This window comes from Megascapheus bottae, chromosome 17 (assembly GCF_031878675.1).
Source record: "Megascapheus bottae isolate mThoBot1 chromosome 17, mThoBot2.hap1, whole genome shotgun sequence".
Taxonomy (NCBI): domain Eukaryota; kingdom Metazoa; phylum Chordata; class Mammalia; order Rodentia; family Geomyidae; genus Megascapheus; species Megascapheus bottae.
In genome coordinates this window covers 26724346-26745960 of record NC_143525.1, presented here as the reverse complement: position 1 = coordinate 26745960, position 21615 = coordinate 26724346, and the positions used below count along the sequence as shown (strand labels likewise).

The 21615-nt window shown below is 42.6% G+C and overlaps 1 protein-coding gene across 1 annotated transcript in view; it reads right to left on the bottom strand.

The window, feature by feature from the left end:
- The window catches only part of Mettl16 (methyltransferase 16, RNA N6-adenosine), a 46391-nt gene extending 25577 nt beyond the window's left edge, over positions 1 to 20814 (bottom strand). Inside the window, exons 1-4 of the mRNA XM_090351653.1 lie at positions 20715 to 20814; positions 13372 to 13499; positions 5452 to 5651; positions 1334 to 1474 (exon numbers count right to left, since the gene is read on the bottom strand). Coding sequence (XP_090207779.1) covers positions 1334 to 1474; positions 5452 to 5651; positions 13372 to 13499 — 469 coding nt within the window. The 5' untranslated portion in view covers positions 20715 to 20814. The remainder of the gene's footprint in view (positions 1 to 1333; positions 1475 to 5451; positions 5652 to 13371; positions 13500 to 20714) is intronic.
- Between the last annotated feature and the right edge of the window lie 801 nt (positions 20815 to 21615).

Below are 21615 nucleotides of genomic sequence, written 5' to 3'. Positions count from 1 at the left end.
GCAGCAATTTGTTGTACAACAATGAAATTAAAATAAATCCATTAACGTATCATTATTTCCCCTTGCAATATGTTTAACATTCTTTTATAAGACAGTAAAATCACTGTAATAAAAACAAATTAATAGAACTTTATATATGGGCACTAAAAAAATTAAATCAGTTTAACTGATCATACAGGGATTTGTTTTCTCAGCAAGTTCCAGGTACAGAAAGTTAAAAGCTACTACTGCCCAGGTCTGGTGATGTATGCCAATAACCACAGCTACTCAAAAAGCTGAAGCAGAAGAATTTCAAGTTTGATATCTACCTAGATAGCATGGTGAGATTCTACGTTAAAATGAAAGAAGCAGAGGAAGGAGGAGGGGGGAGGAGGAGGAAGAGGAAGAAAAGGAGGAAGGAGGAAGAAGAAAGAAGCAGGAAGAAGGAGGAGGGAGGAGGAAAAAGAAGGAGGAGGGAAGAAGAAGGAAGAGGCTGATATCAGTCTTTTACCTTATTCTTTGACCACTGGGAACTAAATAGGGCCTTAAGAATGCTAAGACATGGGGCTGGGAGTTTGGCCTAGTGGTAGAGTGCCTGCCTAGCATGCACGAAGACCCGGGTCGATTCCTCAGTACCACATACATAGAAAAAGCCAGAAATGGTGTAATGGCTCAGGGTAGAACACTAGCCTTGAGGAAAGCCCAAGGACAGTGCTCAGGCCCTGAGCTCAAGCCCAGGACTGGCAAAAAAAAAAAAAAAAAAACAAGCAAACAAACAAACAAACAAAAAAAAGAATGCTAACACATACTCTACCACCAAACTACATGCCTGGCCTTTCATTTGTCCAAACCCACTTAATGTATGTACATCACCCAGAATAAGCCTCAGTATAAACTGTAGAATCTGAGTCAAAGATGTACTACTCTGGTGTGGGATGTTGATAAAGGGGAGGTTGTGCACATTGAGGGTGGGAGTAACATGGGAAGTCTCTGTACCTTGCAATCAACTTTACTATGAATTGCTCTATAACTGAACTGTATCACAAACGCCTATAGTTCAAAGCCACCCAGGCAGAAAAGAGTGCTAGCTGTAAGCAAAAAAGCCAAGTAAGTGTAAGGCTCTTAATTCAAATCCCAATACACAGGCACGTATGCATGCACACACACACACACACACACACACACACACACACACGCACGCACACACACACACAGAATCTCCATATCAAAACAGAAAATCCAAGTATAATGTCTCAATTAAAAAAAATTATCAAAGACAATTCATTTAAGCAAAAGATAACAAGACATGTTAAACTAGAAAGGCTTGAGGGGGATATTTATTCTGTGGAGCTACCTTTTATAAGGTCAGATAAGTTATTCTGTTCCACATTTTTCTTAGCATAGTTGAAACACATATCATCCACTTCCGTTGCAAGGAAATACCAGCCATTCAAAGTTGCTCCAAGTAAAGGGTAGATGCAGGAGGCCCCAGTTCCTAGGGAAATGAAATGTCAGAACACATTGTTCACACACGCTCTTTCCAGAAGACTCATGGCTTTTGCCGTTTAAATCACCAACCAGGACGTATGTGGGGCTGCTGGCATCTCTAGTTATTTCATGTATGCAAACCTTATACTTTTCTAAGTAACATCAAACTTCTTGCTACTCTCTTCTTTTGTAAGATAAAGTGCATGTAATTGGAGCCCCTGGCATACATTATTAAGTAAAAATAGTCAAAATTCAATCTATTTTGCATTAAAAAAAAGGGCTGGTGGCTCATGCTTGTAATCCTAGCTACTCAGGAGGCTGAAATCTGAGGATCAAGGTTCAAAGCCAGCCCAGGCAAAAAAGGACCTGAGAACTCTTATCTCCAATTAACCTCTAGAAAATGGAAGTGGGGCTTGGCTTAAGGGTAGGATGGTAGCCTTGAGCTGAAGAGCTCAGGGACAGTGCCCAGGCCAAGTTCAAGCCCCATGACCCACCAAAAAAAAAAAATAAGCTTTCATGAGAACGCACCAAGTCACCAAGTGGCTCATACCTATTCTAGCTACTCAGAAGGCTGAGATCTTAGTATTGTGGATCGAAACCAGCCCAATGCAGAAGAATCCCCCTGAGATTCTTATCACCAATTAATCATCCAAAAATCTGAAATAACACTGTGGCTCAAGTGGTACAGCACTAGCCTGAGCACAAAGAGACGCACAAGGACAGCAACTAGGCCCTAAGTTCAAACTCTACAACTGGCCAAAAGAAAAAAAGTTTTCATTTTAAATCTTATACCCCTGCCCCCTCCCTCCTTCCCTCACTCTCAATCTCTCTCTCTGGCCAAGGTGCTGTCTGAGCTTTTGTGTTCAAGTCTAGTGCTCTACCACTTGAACCACAGCTCCACTTTGGCTTTTCTTAGTAGTTAATTGGAGATAAGTTCATGGGCTTTCCTGCCCTGGCTGGCTGGCTTTGAATCACAATTCTCAGATCTCAACATTCTGAATAATAGGATTACAGATGTAAGCCACTGGCACTTGGCAAAAACTCAATTGTGTGTGTGTGTGTGTGTGAGATAGGGATTGGACTCTGGGCCTGGGTACTGTCCCTGAACTCTACAGCTCAAGGCTATAACCCTATCCCTGAGCCTGGGTGTTGTCCCTGTGCTCTTCAGCTCAAAGCCACTGCCCTACCCACTAAGCCACAGCTCCATTTCACCTTTCCTAGTGATTATTTGGAGGTAAGAGTCTTGTGGACTTTCATGCCTGGGCTGGGCTGGCTTTGAACCCTGATCCTCACTCAGATCTCAGCCTCCTGAGTAGCTAGGATTATAGGTGTGAACCATCCTGCCTGGTTTAAAACTCAATTTTCTTTTTTTTTCCTTTTTTTCTTTTTTTTTTATTATTGTGATTAATACAAGGGTTACATTATATTCACCAAATAGAAAGGTGCATAACTTCACAAACATTCTGTGTTTCTGAGAAGGCCTACAGCAGCCCAGCTTAACCTGGACATTCTAGGCTACTTTCCCTAACTGCGCTTAAAGATCTAGCAGGAATCTGAGGCTGGAGGTGCTACTAACCCACAGGAAATCCAGGCTCCAATTATTGCTTCCTTATGCGGTAATCTCAACAGGCTAAGAAAAGAAAGGCCAATGACTGACTAATGCTGCAACAGTCAGTCAGTACTTGCTGCCCAAATCTCCTGACCTGATGCTGAGGGGTGAACACCAACCACATAAGGATTTGAGGAGGAGGGGAGGAACAACATGACTCAGACTACTCCTGAAACCATGTTATTTATCCTTGACAGCTGGTCTTTCAAGCTGTAAGAAAATTTCCTAGTACTTTCAGCTCTGTAGGCAAAAAAGAAAATCTAGATTCATATGGCTGCTTCATTTCATTTCAAAGGAAAAAAGAAAAATGCACTATCAAGACAAAAAAATGTAGGTAAAGTACTCATCCTAATGCCCCCTGCCCCACCATTCTTAAGACCAAAAAACTTGTACTTTGACACTCTAATCCCCTCAGAAAGGCAAATGACATGTTAAGTGGGTAATAATCTTGATAATAAAAAATAAAATTGGAAAGTACATAATCATAGAATTAGAGCAAACTGACAAAGAGTCTGGGGGAAGAATTTATATAAAACCCTAATTAGAATGAATGTGATTTCAGCAGAATTGCTTATCTCTTATGAAGAGCTAAAATCCATTAACCTCCTCTATCCCCAAGTGCTATTTTAGAGGGTTTGGGGCATAATTAAAATTAAATTAGCACCAATAATAGGCTTTCAAGTTTTGTTGTTTTTTTTTTTTTTTTTTGCCAGTCTTGGGGTTTAAATTCAGGGCCTGAGCTGTCCTTGGGCTTTCTCAAGGCTAGAGCTCTACCACTTGAGCCACAGCACCACTTCTAGCTTTTTAAAAAAATGTATGTGGTACTGTGGAATTGAACCCGGGTCTTTGCGCATGCTAGGCAAGCACTCCACTACTAGGCCAAACTTCCAGCCCCCTGAATTTCTTTTGCTAAAGGCTGGCACTCTACCACTTAAGACACAGAGCCACTTCCAACTTTTTCTACTTATGTGGTACTGAGGAATCAAACCCAGGGCTTCATGCATAGTAGATACGCACTCTACCATTAAGCCACATTCCCAGCCCTCTGTGAGACTCTTATCTACCATCAACCATGTATCTGTGGCTCAAAGGGGTAGAGCACTACTCCAGAGCAAAAAACCTCAATGACTGCCCAGGCTGAGTTCAAGCAACACCACCCCCCCCAAAAAAAAAGTCTTAGGTAAACTCCACTGCTTTTACAATTCTTAGCTCATATGAAGTACTCAGAATTTTGAAAATTAAAACAATAACATGTTTACACAGCAACATTCAATAAACTGCTTATTTACTGAATACCTACTATGTGCCAGAAACCTTCCTAGGCATCAGATATTACAACCCAAAGTTAACAAGGAGTGTACTTTGCAATCTAGTAGCAGAAAACAACATCAACTAAATAATCAGATGAATATGTAGTATAAAACTGAATTTGTGGCTCACACCTGTAATTCAAGCTACTCAAGGGGTCAAGATCTAAGGATGTGGCTCAAAGCAAGCCCAGGCAGGAAAGTCCATGAAACTGTTTATCTCAAATTAACTATCAAAAAGCCAGAAGTGGAGGTGTGGCTCAAGTGGTAGAGAATTAGCCTCGAGTAAAAAAAAGCTCAGGGACAGTACCCAGGCCCTGTGTTAATGCCTCAGGACTGGCATAAGCACATACACACAAAACAGAATAAAAATAGCAGCAACAATTATTGAAGAAACACAGACACATCAGTGTTATGTTGAGAGTTGACAACCCTTCTCAAGAAAAATGAATGGCAGAAAAAAATCAGATATAGCAAATAGGAACAGTAGTATTTATGGCCAGCTTCTTTTCTTTTTTTTGTTTTGTCAATTGTGGGTCTGGAACTCTGGGCCTCGGTGCCATCCTTGAGTTCTTCAGCTCAAGGATAGCCCTCTATCACTTGAGCCATAGTACCACGTCTGGTTTTCTGATAGTTAACTGAAGAGTCTCACAGGCTGGCTTTGAACAGCAATCCTCAGATCTCAGCCTCCTGAGTAGCTAGTATTACAGCGCCATCAGCACCCGGCTTGGCCAGCTTTTTTTCAAACAACAAAAAATCCAGTAGAGAAGTCTATGAAGAATATGACCTTCCAAAATTTAAGAGCCTTATTATTTTTTTTTTTTTTTTTTGCCAATCCTGGGCTTGAGCTCAGGGCCTGAGCACTGTCCTTGGACTTTCTCAAGGCTAGAGCTCTACCACTTGAGCCTCAGCACCACTTCCAGCTTTTTTCTATATGTGGTACCGAGGAATCGAACCCAGGTCTTCATGCATGCTAGGCAAGCACTTTAACCACTAGGCCAAACTCCCGGCCCTTAAGAGCCTTATTTTAAACACAAAATTTAAAAAGAATTTGTTTAAACTATGTACCTATGTCAATTCCTCTTCGGAGAGTACTTCTGTCAGATTCCTGGTGGCCGATCAGGTCTTCTACCCAATGGATATAGTTGAGTCTCAAGGGAACTGTGGGAATTAGTCTCTCCAATGGAATATCAATAGAAAGTCCAAAATCTTCCTTGAGGAGCGTACAAGTCAGAGCTCTGACTGCTTCAGGGTCTTTAAAATTAAGACTGAGGGATGGAGAGAAAGTCAAAGTGATTAGTAAGATTTGCTTCTGCTACACAAGTTGTATGACAGTTCATCATTTCCAAATGCCTACTTATGCTTACTTGTCACTCCTAGTGAGAGCTCAAATGAAGGAAGACCTGTGTTTAACACCCTCACAGCCTTTGGAAGGCGGTGTTGCTTTCCTCTAAACCACTGCATGCCAAAACATGAAGCATGCCAATTAAGAATATGTGCCCAAGCTGGGAATGGTGGGGCTCGTGCCTGTGATCCTAGCTACTCAGGAGGCTAAGACCTAAGGATGCAAAGAAAGCACAAGGAACTAAAGTCCATGAGACTCTTCTCTCCAATTAACCACCAGAAAACTGAAAGTGGCCTTGTGGCTAAAGGGATAGGGTGGTAGCCTAGAGCTGAGAAGTTCCAGACAGCGCCCAGTTCAAGCCCCATGACCCACAAAAAAAAAAAAAAAAAAAAAAGACAATCAGTAGGTCAGGTGATCTACTCTTTTTTTTTTGGCCAGTCCTGGGCTTGAGCTCAGGGACTGAGCTCTGTCCTTGGGATTTCTCAAGGCTAGAGCTCTACCACTTGAGCCTCAGCACCACTTCCGGCTTTTTCCTATGTATGTGGTACCAAGGAATCGAACCCGGGTCTTCGTGCATGCTAGTCAGGCACTCTACCACGACGCCAAACTCTCGGCCCTGATCTACTCTTTTTAAAAATACTAGAAAAATCTAACTTTCAGAAAGGCAGGATGACCACAAACTCAAGTTAGACTAAGCTATATCACAAGACTATGCTTCAAATAAACAAAAAAAGGAAAAATGCAAGGAAAAAAAGAACTGATGAAAAGAATGGTGACTGTAGGCTCTAAATACATGAAGATAGAAAGCACAAAGAAAAAAATTCAAGGAACTGAGAGTGTAGCTCAATGCTAGCAGGCTTGCCTAACAATCCTGGCATAATCTCTTGTACAGGAAAAACACAAACACACACTTCAATATAAGCAAAGAAAGAAAGGATAGCCACATTAGAATCTCAACAGATACAGTAGGAGCCCAGCTGTGACATTCCCATAGCAATAAGCATATCTAGAGCTCCATTATCTTGATTTCTAAGAACCCTCCCCACTAAAAGATATTATTATTTCCTTAAGTAACCAATCATTCCATATTTGGAGTAGGAAAAGTACAAGATAAGCCTGTAACATTTTATTATATCAGAAAACATGCAATGTTGAAAGGAAGATAGAGACAAGTCAAAAGTACAGAAGTGAACTCCCACAGTCCAAATCTGGAACAATTTGTATGAAAAATGCTAACAAAAGACTACAATTCAACTTACTCAGTTGCCCATCAAGTGCTCCAATCAATTTTCACATTTAAAAAAAAAGGGGGGGTGGGGAGTTTGGCCTAGTGGTAGAGTGCTTGCCTAGCATGCATGAAGACCCTGGTTCGATTCCTTGGTATCACATACATAGAAAAAAGCTGGAAGTGGAATACAAGTCCCTCAACCTACAAAACAAAAGATTGACATGCTGCCTTTAGATTTCTTCTTGAACTGAAACCAACATAAACCCAGAGTCAATATAAATTGTGTAGTAGGGCCAGGAGTTGGCCTAGCAGGCATGAAGACCAAGGTTTGATTCCTTGGTACCACATACATAGAAAAAAGCCAGAAGTGGTGCTGAGGCTCAAGTGGTAGAGCTCCAGCCTTGAGAAAGCTCAAGGACAAAGTTCACGCCCCATGACTGGTGGAAAAGGGGGGTGGGGGAGTGCTGGGCAGTAAACTGTGAGACTGAGTTCCAATAATCTACTCAAAAAGCCAGAAGTGACATTGTGGCTCAAGTGGTAGAGTGCTCACCTTGAGCAAAAGCTCAGGGACAGTACCCAGGCTCAGAGTTCAGCCAGGACCAGCCAAAAATAATACAAGGACTTTCTCAAGGCCCTGAGCTCAAGCCCAGGACTGGCAAAAAAAATAAATAAATAAAATAAAATTGTGTAGCAACAAAAAAAACATATCAAACTGTTGACTGCTACTCCAGAGGCTAAGATTTGAGAATCACAGTTTGAAACTAGCAAAGTCTATGAGACTCTCATCTCCACTAAACTACCAAAAAAACCAAAACAAAACAAAACAAAAAAATACTGTATGTGGAGGTGTGGCTCAAGTAGCAGAGTGCTAGTCTTGAGCAAAATAAGATTGGGGATAGAGACTAGGCTCTGAGTTCAAAACCCCAGGACCAGCATCAAAAATAAATAAATACTCTATGAAACCAGAAAAATTATAGTTTGCATTCTAATAATATTGTATTTTATCCCTGTAACATCAGTCAAGGTCCATCCAGAGAAAGACGGGCCAACTTTGCTTCCCTTAATGACAGGAATGAAAGTCTCTTTCATCCCCAGAAAGTTCTATCAAAATAAAGCCTCAGGGGCCAGGAGTTTGGCCTAGTGTTAGAGTGCTTGCCTAGCATGCATGAAGGCCCAGGTTCAATTCCTTGGTACCACATACATAGAAAAAAGCCGGAAGTGGTGTTGAGGCTCAAGTGGTAGAGCTCTAGCCTTGAGAAAGTCCAAGAACAGTGCTCAGGCCCTGAGCTCAAGCCCAGGACTGACAAAAAAAAAAAATAATAATATTAAATAAATAAATAAATAAATAAAGCATTAACAGTAGCTAGGATTACAAGGCGGGAGCCACCGCCCCTGCACATCCTTCATTCTTAGAACTGTCACCAAATCTACAAATAAGCTTCACTGCCTAAACAAGTAAAAGGACATTCCAACAAAACATCTATCTGTAAAATCTTACCAGCTCAAATGTGAAACTTCAGAAAATTTTTATTTAAGAAACCCTGTAACCTAGATACTTTATCTAAAAGTAGTACACAGTGACATAATTATTTCCTTACTACTTCTGAATGCTATTCTTCAGAGGCATTTCAAAGAAACTGAAAATCACAAAATACTAATTCAAATATTTACAAGGAACAGCTATCAATGCTACTCACCCTTGGACAAGACAAGACACTTGTGCCAAGTGACTAACAAGTGACACAAGGTAGTCATCTCTGGGTACAGTAAACATCAGTCTGTTGTTGAGTACTCACTGAGCACATTTTCAGTAGTTCTATGAAGATGGCCATTTCCAGTTACAAATGACATATAGGTTTTTGCCAGCCCAATTTTGTCAGATCTCTAATATTTCTTTTCTTTACTTTGGTGTTAAGTAGGGTATGAACTCAGGAACTTGAGCAGTCTACCACTTGAATCACACTTTTAGCCCTCCTTGCTTAAGTTTATATATACATATATATGTATGTGTGTGTGTGTGTGTGTGTGTGTGTGTGTGTGTGTGTGTGGTGTGTACTTTGTTTTTGTTTTTGTTTTTTTTGGGGGTGGGGCAGTCGTAGGGCTTGCAGTGCCTAAGCACTGTCCTTGGGCTTTTTCAAGGCTAGAGCTCTACCACTTGAGCCACAATACCACTTTCTGCTTTTTCTAGGTATCGAGTAAACAAGGAATCGAACACAGGTCCTTGTGCCTGCTAGGCAAGCACTCTACCACTAAGCCAAACTCCCAGCCCCACTTCCAGCTTTTTCTATATATATGGTACCAAGGAATCAAACCAGGTATTTGTGCATGTTAGGCAAGCACTCTACTAGTAGGCCAAACTACCATTCCAAACACATTTGGGCTTGAGCTCAGGGCCTGAGCACTGTCCTTGGACTTTCTCAAGGCTAGAGCTCTACCACTTGAGCCTCAGCACCACTTCCGGCTTTTTTTCTATATGTGGTACCGAGGAATTGAACCCGGGTCTTCAGGCATGCTAGGCAAGCACTTTAACCACTAGGCCAAACTCCCAGCCCCTTGCTTTGTTTTGTTGTTGTTTTATTGTTGTTATTGTTAGTCATGGGTCTTGAACTCTGGGCATGAGCACTATCCCTGAGCTCTTCAGCTCAAGGCTAGCTCTCTACCACTTGAGCCACAGCGTCACTTAGTTTATATTTGACATAGGGTCTTGAGTGCAATCATCTTCCCTCCTAGCAGGGACAAGTATCTCTTTCCTGGCCCTATAATATTTTCAAACAAAATATAGCAACCTAAGTCAGGAACAGTGGCTCATGCCTGTAATCCTAGCTACTCAAGAGACTGAGATCTGAGGATCAAGGTTCTTTTTTGCCAGTCCTGGCTTGTACTCAGGGCCTGAGCACTGACCTTAGGCTTTCTCAAGGCGAGAGTTCTACCACTTGAGCCACAGAACCACTTCTGTTTTTTTTTTTTCTCTATGTATGTGGTACCCAGGAATCGAACCCAGGTTTTCGTGCATGTTAGGCAAGCACTCTGCCACTAAACTTCCAGCCCAGGATCAAGGTTCAAAGCCAACCTGAGCACAAAAGGGACCTGAGACTCTTATCTCCAATTAACTTCTAGAAAATGGGAAGTAGGGCTTGGCTCAAGGCTAAGATGGTAGCAGTAGCCTTGAGCTGAAGAGCTCAGTGACAGTGCCCAGGCCCAGGGACAGGGTGAGCTGAAGAGCTCAGGGACAACACCCAGGCCCAGGGTAGAGCAGAAGCCTTGAGCTGGAGATTAGGAACAGCGCACATGCCCAGAATTCAGGCCCTACCACTGACAAAAAAAAAATCTTAAACAAGGGCTACAGGTATAACTGCCTCAGGTACTCAGGGCCCTGGGCTCAATCCCAGACACTGAAAAATGTATTTATGCAACTTTGCTAACTACAACACATAATTTATTAATGAGGAATTATCCTAACCATCAAAAAAATATAAGCTGGGCCAAGAGTTTGGCTAGTGGTAGAGTGCTTTCCTAGCATGCATGAAGACCGAGGTTCGATTCCTCGGTACCACATACATAGAAAAAGCCAGAAGTGGTGCTTAGGCTCAAGTGGTAGAGCTCTAGCTTTGAGAAAGCCCAAGGACAGCGCTCAGGCCCCGAGCTCAAGCCCAGGACTGGCAAAAAAATAAATAAAATTATATATATATATATATATATGTGTGTATATATGCGCCATCAAGCAGAGGCAAGAGACACCTGAAGAAATTACCCAAAAAAATCAACACACAGCAAAAAAGCAGATTCTTAGACTTCATTAGTAAAATGAGTGTTCATTTTTTACTTCTAAGAAAATACAGACATTAGTCTGTAGTTTTCTAGGACAAAGTCTAGTCTCCAACTTCACTAGTTAAGTATCTAGGTCACAACAGCACCCTGGGACATTCAAAGTCCTCAACACAGGCAAGATCTTTTTCCCCCTCACTTCTGAGAATATAGGGAGTCTAACTAAAATTAGCTCTCACGTGGAAATCAGCAATTTATTCCTTCCATCAGTCTTTGTTATTTGTTTAAAATACCATGAAATAGATTGTTATGAACAGGCTAATGTCCCATTTCCCCAGAATAACTCCCTGATCTACTATAGATAATTGCAGCATTACCATTATAGATGGATTTTGGAAGGATCCATTTCTGTAACCATGGGTCAAAGAATAATCATCCTAATACTGTAAAAGCTAAACCTGGTGTGTAAAAAAGGCCAAAGCCTGCCTTTCTTACTTCAACAATGATCCAGTCATTGGATGTCACTGAGATGTTAAAAATGGTACATCACCCAGCACGACCAAGCCCTTCAACAGTAGGTGTATGGATTGAAAACAAATGAGCTAAGCAGCACACTCTATTCATACTCTATTGACAGAGCTGGAGTAAACTGTAGCCTGTCCCTATGGAGCTGGTTAGTAAGAGAAAAAAAAAAAAATACAAGCCAGGAACGATGATTCACACCTGTAATTCTTGTTACTCAGGAGGCTGAGAACTGAGGATGGTTCAAAGCCAGCCTGGGCACTAAAATCTGGAACTAAAATCCATGAAACTCTTATCTCCAATTAACTACTAGAAAACCGGAAGTGGCACTGTGGCTCCAGGGGTAGGGCGGTAGCCTCGAGCTGTAGAACTCAGGGACCCAGGCTGAGTTCAAGTCCCAGGACTGAAGGGGAAGAAACACACACACACACACACGTTAAGGGCTGACACACACACACACACACACACACACACACACACACACACACACACACACACACACACACACACACACACACACGTTAAGGGCTGAGAGTATGGCCTAGTGGTAGAGTGCTCGCCTAGCATTCATGAAACTCTGGGTTCAATTCCTCGGTACCACGTTCACAGAAAAAGGTGGAAGTGCTGCTGTAGCTCAAGTGATAGAACGCTAGCCTTGAGCAAAGAGTATAAAAAGACAGCATCCAGGTCCCGAGTTCAAGTCCCAGGACTTGCAAAAAACAAAAACAAAACAAAACCCATAAGTTAAAATTTAACCATAATGGTCTGATTTCATTAGGGCAAAGTAGTGACAGGTGCAGGAAAGAAAAACAGAGAAGGGGCCAAGAGTTTGGCCTAGTGGTAGTGTTTGCCAAGCATTCACTAATACCAGGGTTCGATTCCTCGGTACCACATTCATAGAAGTGGAAGTAGTTCTATGGCTTAAGTGGTAGAGTGTTAGCCTTGAGGAAAAAGCCCAAGGACAGTGCTCAGACCCTGAGTTCAAGCTCCAGGACTGGCAAAAAAAAAAATAAAGAGAAAGCTATCATTGGCAATATTGATCACCTTAATCATACCAGGCTTAGTAACAACATAAGCAATGTATCATCAAGTGTCTATAATGGGTTAGTTGTTATACATACATTACTGTTAACCTTTCTAACAACTAGTCAACTACATTCTTTCACTCCTCTTCATTAGGCGAGGAGATTCAGTCTCAGTAAAATTAAGAAAAGTAAACTGGGCCTAGTGGCTCACGACTATAATCCTAGCTACTCGGGAGGCTGAGATCTGAGGATCACAGTTCAAAGCCAGCCTGGGCATTCAAGTCCATGAGACTCTTATCTTCAATTAACCACCAGAAAACTGGAAGTGGCCCTGTGATTCAACAGGTAGGGTGGTAGCCTTGAGCTGAAGAGTTCAGGGACAGTGCTCAGGCTCAGAGTTCAAGCACCACCACCACCAACAACAACAACAGAAAAGAAAAAAAAAGAAAACTAAAAAAAGTATCTAAAAATTTCAGTTTAGGGCCGGGAGTTTGGCCGGAAGTTGTGCTAAAGCTCAAGTGGTAGAGCTCTAGCCTTGAGAAAGACCAAGGACAGTGCTCAGGCCCTGAGCTCAAGCCCAGGACTGGCAAAAAAAAAAAAAAAAAAAAAAAAAATTCAGTTGGTAATTAGCACTCTCAAATCTGGTATTTAGGATGACTGATTTAGAAGGACCATTGCTTTCCACATTCTGTTTCCCTGAAAAGATCACTTAAGAGCTAAAGACACTCAACTCATCTCAGATCTAATAAGTTGCCTGATCTTCCTTTTCCAACATTAGCCGACTTTGTATTTGCCATCATATAAAAGAAACATTGTACCAAGGCAGAAAGTAATCATCAAACCTGTGTAAGCAAGGATGATGAGCACAAGCACCTAGCTCATTGCATACTTCAGTGCATTTCCTGTCTCCTATTATAGGTCTCTTCTAAAGATGAATATTGAAGTCTAATACTCCCAGGCCTTAAGCACATAATACATTTTGTGTGTTCTTTTTCCAATAAAGATAAATACATAATAATCTATCAATCTAGCTTGCTTCTCATGACATTACGTTCACTCAGATCACAGTAAAATAATATCAATAATGTTCAAGTGTTACCTACCTTACTCTTCCATTGAGATTCATTTGAACATGCTGCTTAAAATGTGGATATTTGGATGCCAGATATGCAAAGTCAGGAGGTTTGTCCTTGTATCTATTTCTTGCATGCATTGACTTACTCAAAGCCATCTTGAAAAGAAGAAAAAAATGCACATATTTAGTTTAAAAATACTGATGGGGGGTCAGGAGAGGTGGCTCATGCCTGTAAATCCTAGCTACTCAGTAGGCTGAGATCTGAGGATTCGGGTTCAAAGCCAGCCCAGGCCTTAAAAAGTCCACGAGACTCTTATCTCCAATTAATCACTAGAAAAGGGGTAGGGCAGTACTCTTGAGCTCAAGAGCTCAGGGGCAGCACCCAGGACCAGAGTTCAAGTCCCTCTAGTGACAAAGAAGAAAAAGAAAAGAAAAGCTGGAAGTGGTGTTGTGGCTCAAGTGGTAGAGCACTAGCCCTGAGGAAAGCCCAAGGACAGTGTTCAAACTCTGAGTTTAAGCTGCAGGACTGGCCAAAAAAAATTGATGGGAAAGTTTAAGTTGCCAACTTAATTGTTATAGCCAAAACATCTTTCCAGTCAAGCAATATGAATTTTATGTTTTGTTTTGTCAGTCATGGGGCTTGAACTTTGTGCCTGGGCACTGTCTCAGAGCTCTTCAGCTCAAAGCTACTGCCCTATCCCTTGAGCCACAGTACCACTTCTGGTTTTCTAGTGGGTTAAATGGAGATAAGAGTCTCTCAGTCTTTAGTGCCCAGTGCCTGGGCTGGCTTTAAATCATAATCCTCAGATTTCAGCCTCCTGTGTAGCTAGCATTATAGGTGTGAGCCAATGCACCCAGCTTTATGTTTATTAATATAAGCAATAAAAGCAAAGTCATTAGAAAAATGCAAATCAAAATCACAATGAAATTCAACTTCACACCCAATAGGATAGCTATCATAGCACAAATCTTTAAAAATAGAAAACAAATGTTTGTAACCAGTGGTGGTGCACACCTGTAATCCCAACACTTGGGAGGCAAAAACAGGAAATTCTCAAGTTCTAAGCCAGTCAAAGCTACATCGTAAAACCCTAGCTTTAAAAAAGTTAAACTTAGGGGCCAGGATGTAGCTCAGTGGCAAAGTGCTTGTCTAGCAAGTGCAACATCCTGGGTTCAATCCCCAGTATCAAAAAAAGACAAGACAAGAAAACAAAAAGTTAAAAAACAAAAAGTTAAACTTAGATCTGGGATTTTGGAGGGCTTGCCTAGCATGCACAAAGACCGGGATTCAGTTCCTTTGTGCCACATACATAGGGAAAAAGTCATACGTGGTGCTGTGGCTCAAATGGTAGAGTGTTAACCTTTAGGAAAGCCCAAGAACAGTGCCCAGGCCCTGAGTCCAAGCCCCAGGACTGGATCAAAAACAAAGTTAAACATAAATTGGGCTCTAGTGGCTTATTCTTATACTCCTGGGTACTCAAGAGGCTGACATCAAAGCCAGCCCCAACATGAACATCAGTAAGCCTGGTATCTCCATAAAACTACTAAAAGCCAGAGAATTGTGGCTCAAGTAGTAGAGCACAGGCCGGGAGTTTGGCCTAGTGGTAGAGTGCTTTGCCTACCATGCACGAAGACCTGGGTTCGATTCCTCAGTACTACATACATAGAAAAAAGCCAGAAGTGGTGCTGAGGCTCAAGTGGTAGAGCTCTAGCCTTGAGAAAGTCTAAGGACAGTGCTCAGGCCCTGAGCTCAAGCCCAGGACTGGCAAAAAAAGAAGTAGTAGAGCATAAGACTTGAGCAAAAAAAAAAAGAAATCAGGGCCGGGAGTTTGGCCCAGTGGTTAAAGTGCTTGCCTAGCATGCATGAAGACCCGGGTTCGATTCCTCAGTACCACATACATAGAAAAAAGCTGGAAGTGGTGCTGAGGCTCAAGTGGTAGAGCTCTAGCCTTGAGAAAGTCCAAGGACAGTGCCCAGGCCCTGAGCTCAAGCCCAGGACTGGCAAAAAAAAAAAAAAGAAATCAGGGACAGGGCTGGGAATGTGGCTTAACATTCATGAATGCCTAGCTTTCATGAAGTTCTGGGTTTAATTCCTCAGTACCACATAAACAGATAAAGCTGGAAGTGGTGCTGTGGCTCAAGTGGTAGGGTGCCAGGCTTGAGCAAAAAGAGCTCAGGGACAGTGCCAAGCCCTGAGTTCAAGCCCTAAGACTGAGAAAAACAAAAGCCCTCAGGGACAGCACCCAGGCCTTGCATTCAAGCCTCAGGACCAACATGTGCACCAGCTCACACACACAAAAAAAGTTAAAATAGACTCCATTAGGTGAAAGCCTGCTGAGAACAGTATTTGTAGGCAAATATGTCTGGAAAAAAGGGATGCTAGGCTAGTTTACTGATTGTAAAACACATTTCTGGAACTAGAGGCAAGTCTCTTAAAAATTGAAAGTTCGGGGCCAGGAGTTTGGCCTAGGGGTAAAGTGCTTGCCTAGCATACACGAAGACCTAGGTTGGATTCCTAGGTACCACATACATAGGAAAAAGCCAGAAGTGGTGCTGTGGCTCAAGTGGTAGAACTCTAGCTTTGAGAAAACCCAAGGACAGTGCTCAGGCCCTGAGCTCAAGCCCAGGACTGGCAAAAAAAAGTTGAAAGTACTCTTGCTGGAGTTCAAGATTTAATTGAGCAAAAGATGTACTTTTAAGTATACAAAGCAAAGAACCCTTGTAACTTCTAGGCAAAAGCTAATCAGGGACGGGAATTTGGCCTAGTGGTAGAGTGCTTGCCTAGAATGCATGAAAATTGGGGCTACATTCCTCGGTACATAGAAAAAAGCCAGAAGTGGTACTGTGGCTCTAGCCTTCAGAAAGCCAAGGACAGTGCTTGGGCCCTGAGTTCAAGCCCCAGGACTGGCAAAAATATATTCACCTAAACAAAGCAAGCTAGAAATCTAGCAGTTATCTGATAGCTCTCTCTGCTTCATATATCCAATAAATCCATAAGCTCTATGGGATCACCTGCTAAATAGCTCAAATCCATCTCTTTTTTCCTACCCCTATAGTCAGTCCAGAACAAGCCACCTAGACTATAGAGGCATTCCTGTTCTCACTACTGCCTTTCCACCTGATTTTTTTTTTTTTTTTGAGGCAAGGTCTGGATGTTTAATATAGTCTCTAACTTATGATCCTCCTGTTGCAGTCTCCTGAATGCTGAAATTATATAGGTATACAACATGCAACATCACACCCAGCTGAATTATTTTATTTTTGCTATTCTGGGGATTGAGCCCAGGGCCTTGGGCATACTAGGAAAACATCCTTTTGAGAAAGGACCTTGTTATGTAAATCAGACTGATTTGGAATTTGCTATGTAGCCCAACCTGACTTCAAATTTAGGCTCCTCCTGTGTCCTGGTCCCTGATGCTGAAATTGCAGATATATAGCATGCCTTACACAGTAATTAATTCTAAACACAAATCTCAGTATGTCCTTCAATATCTACTTGCTCAAAACCTTACTCTTAGGATAACAGCAAATATCACTACTTCAACATAAATACCAGATCCTATGTGATCTGGCCTTTATTTTTTCACTCTCAGCTTAAGTCACACCTCTGGCTCTTTCTGTGAAGGCCATAGGGCCTTCACAAAGGCAATTCCTTTTGTTTGTTTTTGTTTTTCTGTGTTGAAGACTAAAGTCAGACCCTCGTGCTTGATCTAGCATACTTCCACTTGAGCCACATCACCAGCCCCAGGAGATACCGTTCGTTGTACTGTTCCTTCCTTCACTAGCTTCTTCAATGGGTAAATTCCTGCTCATCCTTAGATCACAGTTCAAGCATCTCTTCTTCCAGAGACCTTTCTTTTACTAAGTTGAGTCATAACCCCCTATTATTAAGTATCCTAGCAATAAGATCCTTTCCTTCACCTGCTTCTTTAGAGATGCAATTTTACACAGTAATAAATGTTAACTACCTAGTTCACGTTTTCTGACAAGCTTCTATGCTGGAAATTAGCCAATCTCAAAAGAGAATTGTCCTCACTCCGGACCTTTCCAAATTACCTATCCAAGTGTCTACTGTATTTCTCACTTGAACAGCCAAATGCACTTTATACATATGTCCAAAATTAAGTCATGTCTACCAACCCCACACTGGTCCCTCTCCTTATCTTCCCTATGCTACTGAATGTCACTACTACTTTTCCCATGGCACACAAGCCAAAAATCTTTAGTACTTTCCTTGTCCTAATTAGTTCTTGAATCTATCCATGCAACTCCACTTTTCTGGCCCATATCATAATCATTTCAGTTTTGGATTTCTAGTAGAGCCTTTTATAGTAGCACTAAGAGTCTCCTAATAGTTCTTGCATCTTGTAATCCATTTTTCACCCAGAAGACAAACCTCTCCCCTCTGTCAAAGCAAATCTGAACAATCCCTTACAAAATCCCTTCAGCAGCTTCTTAAAGCTAAAATCATCCATGTATCATGGTCTGCTTTCATTTTCTCTGCTACATGGTGGTGTATCTCACCATCTGTTATCCTTATGCCTGCAAGGCTCTCGTCATCTTCCACTGTCACCTTTCATCAGTCCTTCAAATTATACCCTAAAAATCACTTGTTCAGGTAATTCTCTCATCTCCATAGTTATTCAAGATCCCACTCTATATGCTTTCTTTTTCTTTGCAGTAGTGGGATTTGAAGTCAGGATTTCTTGAGCCATATTCACAGCCCTACTGTTTTCAAAGCACCCTATGCTTTTCTATCTGGCTATGAGCAATCACTTATATCACATACTCATATTTTCCACGTGGACTTTCCATCTTGCTTTCTTTCTTCTCTGTCACTCATGCATGAGGTTTGAACTTAGGGCCTGACCTGGGTGCTGTCCCTGAGCTCTTTTGTTCAAGGCTAGTGCCCTAGCACTTTGAGCCAAGGCAAAATTTCTAGTTTTCTGGTGGCTCATTGGAAATAGAGTCTCATGGACTCTTTCTTTCTTTCTTTCTTTTTTTCCAATCCTGCGGACTGAACTCAAAACCTGAGCACTGTCCTTGGGCTTTCTTTTTTTTTTTTTTTTTTTTTTTTTGCCAGTCCTGGGCTTGAGCTCAGGGCCTGAGCACTGTCCTTGGACTTTCTCAAGGCTAGAGCTCTACCACTTGAGCCTCAGCACCACTTCTGGCTTTTTTCTATGTATGTGGTACCGAGGAATCGAACCCGGGTCTTCATGCATGCTAGGCAAGCACTTTAACCACTAGGCCAAACTCCCGGCCCTGTCCTTGGGCTTTCTTAAGGCTAGCACTCTACCATTTGAGCCACAGCATCACTTCCAGCTTTTCTATGTATGTGATATTGAGGAATTGAACCTGGGTCTTCATGCATGCTAGGCAAGCACTCTACCACTAGGCCAAACTCCCAGTCCCTCTCATGAACTTTCTTGCCCAGGCTGCCTTTGAACTATGATCCTCATATCTAAGCCTCCTGAATAGCTAGGAATACATGCATGAGCCACAGTGTCTGGCTCCCACTTTATTCTTCACTGTACTCCCAGAAACTTTGAAGCAGTGACTTACTACTTTTAACTCTTCACACTATAACTAAAACACACTATTCTCTAGGGATGGATATATATATATATATATATATATATACAGAGAGAGAGAGAGAGAGAGAGAGAGAGAGAGAGAGAGAGAGAGAGAGAGAGAGAGAGAGAGTGTGTGTGTGTGAGATTCAGTTTTCTGAGAAAGGCCTCATTGTAGCTCAGTCCAACTTTGGTCTCAAGATTTCCTCTGAATGATAAGATTACAGTTATACACCACCAAACCTGGCTTATATCACTTGTTTTTGTTTGCTTGTTTTTGCCAGTTCTGGGGCTTGAACTCTGGGCCTGGGTGCTGTCCCTGAGCTTCCTTTTGCTCAAGGCTAGCACTCTTCCACTTAAGCCACAGAGCCACTTCTGGCTTTTTCTGTTTATGAGGTACTGAGAAATCAACCCAGGGCTTCATGCATGCTAGGCAAGCACTCTACCACTAAGCCATATTCCCAGCCTCTGCACATCAGTTTTAATTTCCTAACAACATTAACTTTATAGACCATCAGGAAACAGGGGAGTATAAAACTAGACTAGGTCCCAGTCCCCAAGAAAATAGCAAAGGACTATGTTTTCCTTTCTTGTAATTCTGAACAGAAACTAATAATAATAAAAATAATAACAATTTCAAGGGACACTGCTATATTAGGACTCTACAACATTATTCTGAGTGTCACAGTTGAAAAACACCCTGGGAAAGTAAGTCCCAGAGCCTCTTATCTACAATTAAGTTAGGTCTACCAACCAAAAAGTGGACTGTGGCTCAAGTGTAGAGCCCTAGCCTTGAACAATAAAGCTCAGGCACTAAATTCAAGCCTCAAGTCAGCACAACATCCATCCACTAACCCCCCCCCAAAAAAAAAACGCAGACCATATAGTTGGCACACATGATACCCTACACATATATGTGAAGCAAATTAAGTTAAAGATTGACAACTTCAGTTCATTTCCTACATTAGGTATTCTGGTCAAAATACATGAGGAATCAAAAAACCATTTGTTTGCTAAGTAACTCTTTGGGGAGGAGGGGCCTAGAGATTGAAACCAAAGACTCTTACATGTAAACATGAATTCTATCAGTGAGCTCCTACCCTGCAGCCTAACTAACTTCCTAATACAACTATTGAAGTTTTAGCTGACGCTGTCTCATGCGTCAGAGTTAACTTGGATATCAACTCTTACCTGGCACTCTCCACATTTCTCTAATGGAATTACTTAATCTTTTCTTGTTGCTCTAGCCACAGTGACCTCCTCCTTCCTGCCTCTTCAAGTCTGCCACATGCCTTAAGAGCTTTGCTCTTGCTGTTGTTTCTCAGTCAGTGTGGATTGTTCTTCCACCTCAAGTATAGACACTGAAGGAATGGCACCTCGTTCAGGCCTTTTTTCTTTTAAGAAAACGATCATGTTCTGCTTCTGGAACACCGAATTCCTCCTCCACAGATTTTCCCCTCCTCGATCCTGGCCCTCCTCCATAAATTCGACTTTCCCCCTCTAGTTCTGCCGGGCCTGCTCCGCAGTCCTTCCCACTCCTTCCCCCTCGGGAGCCTTCCCGCTTCAGCTTCAGTCGTCCCCTCAACGCCTGAGCACACGCTCGCTCCGGGGTCTCTCCTTCAATGCCAGCCTCCACTCTCGCCGCCAGCTCCGCCCACCAGCCCACCCCGCACACACGGCCCCAGGAAGCCCGCTCCGGACCCCCAAGTCGACACCTCACGGGCCCCAAATCTGACGGGGACGCCTGGGCTAACCCATTCAAGATGGCACCCTGCACAGCGACAGAGGCTAAGTCACCTACCCCTCCGGCGGAGATTCCCGCTCGACAACGACGGGCCTGACAGGGGGCTCGTTCAACTCCAAAACAGTGATCCCCGCAGCGCCCAGCTCTTAGAAACGCAGAAGCTACGCTCCCAGCGCGCCGCCATCTTGCAGCGCCGTCTGGTCTCGTGATTGGACTAGTCACTCTCGCGTGACCTCTAGCTTAGGGAAGGCGGGACGTAGCGGGGTGTTATCGCGATAACTGGAGTTTGCCCAGGCTTTGGCAGACCGGAAGGTGTGGGTGTGGCGTCTCGCCTAGTGCTGGTCCCTGTGGTACAGTCACAGTCTCCTCTGCAAGCTGCTGGAGAACCTGGCTTTTCACTGGGTTATTGTTGTTATTGTTTTGTTCTAGGATTTCTAGGCCCCCATCCTGACTTAGTAAATCACCTGTTTTGTGATTGAGGTGGGGGACGGGGAGGTGGGCATTTTAGGAGGAGGAGGAGGAAGAGAGACTTGGGTTTGATGCGGGCAATTAATGCTTGTCTGCAACAGGTCTCTTTATGCCATTCCACCTTTGATCATCACAGGTCAAACTGTAATGTGGAAAGTGGAAAAGGTTGTAATGTGCTGAATGTACTGTTGAAATTGTGGGACTAAGAACTGCTTAGAGCTTCCCCCCACCCCCATTTACCCGGACTTAAGACCCTTCCCCTGCCATTGTTTACCCAGACTAAGTCTGTAGAGGCATCTAGAAACGTCTTGTTATGAGTTGAATATACTGATTAAATTAACCCTGTAACCTATAGATAAAGAAGTATGGAAGTTATAGTTGTGGAGCCACCCCCCCTCCCCCAACATACTTGCTGGACTTACACAAAAACTTCTAAGACAAAAGGGCTCGCATGAGGTTGGGAGTTTAACCTGAGTTCAAGCCCCAGGAC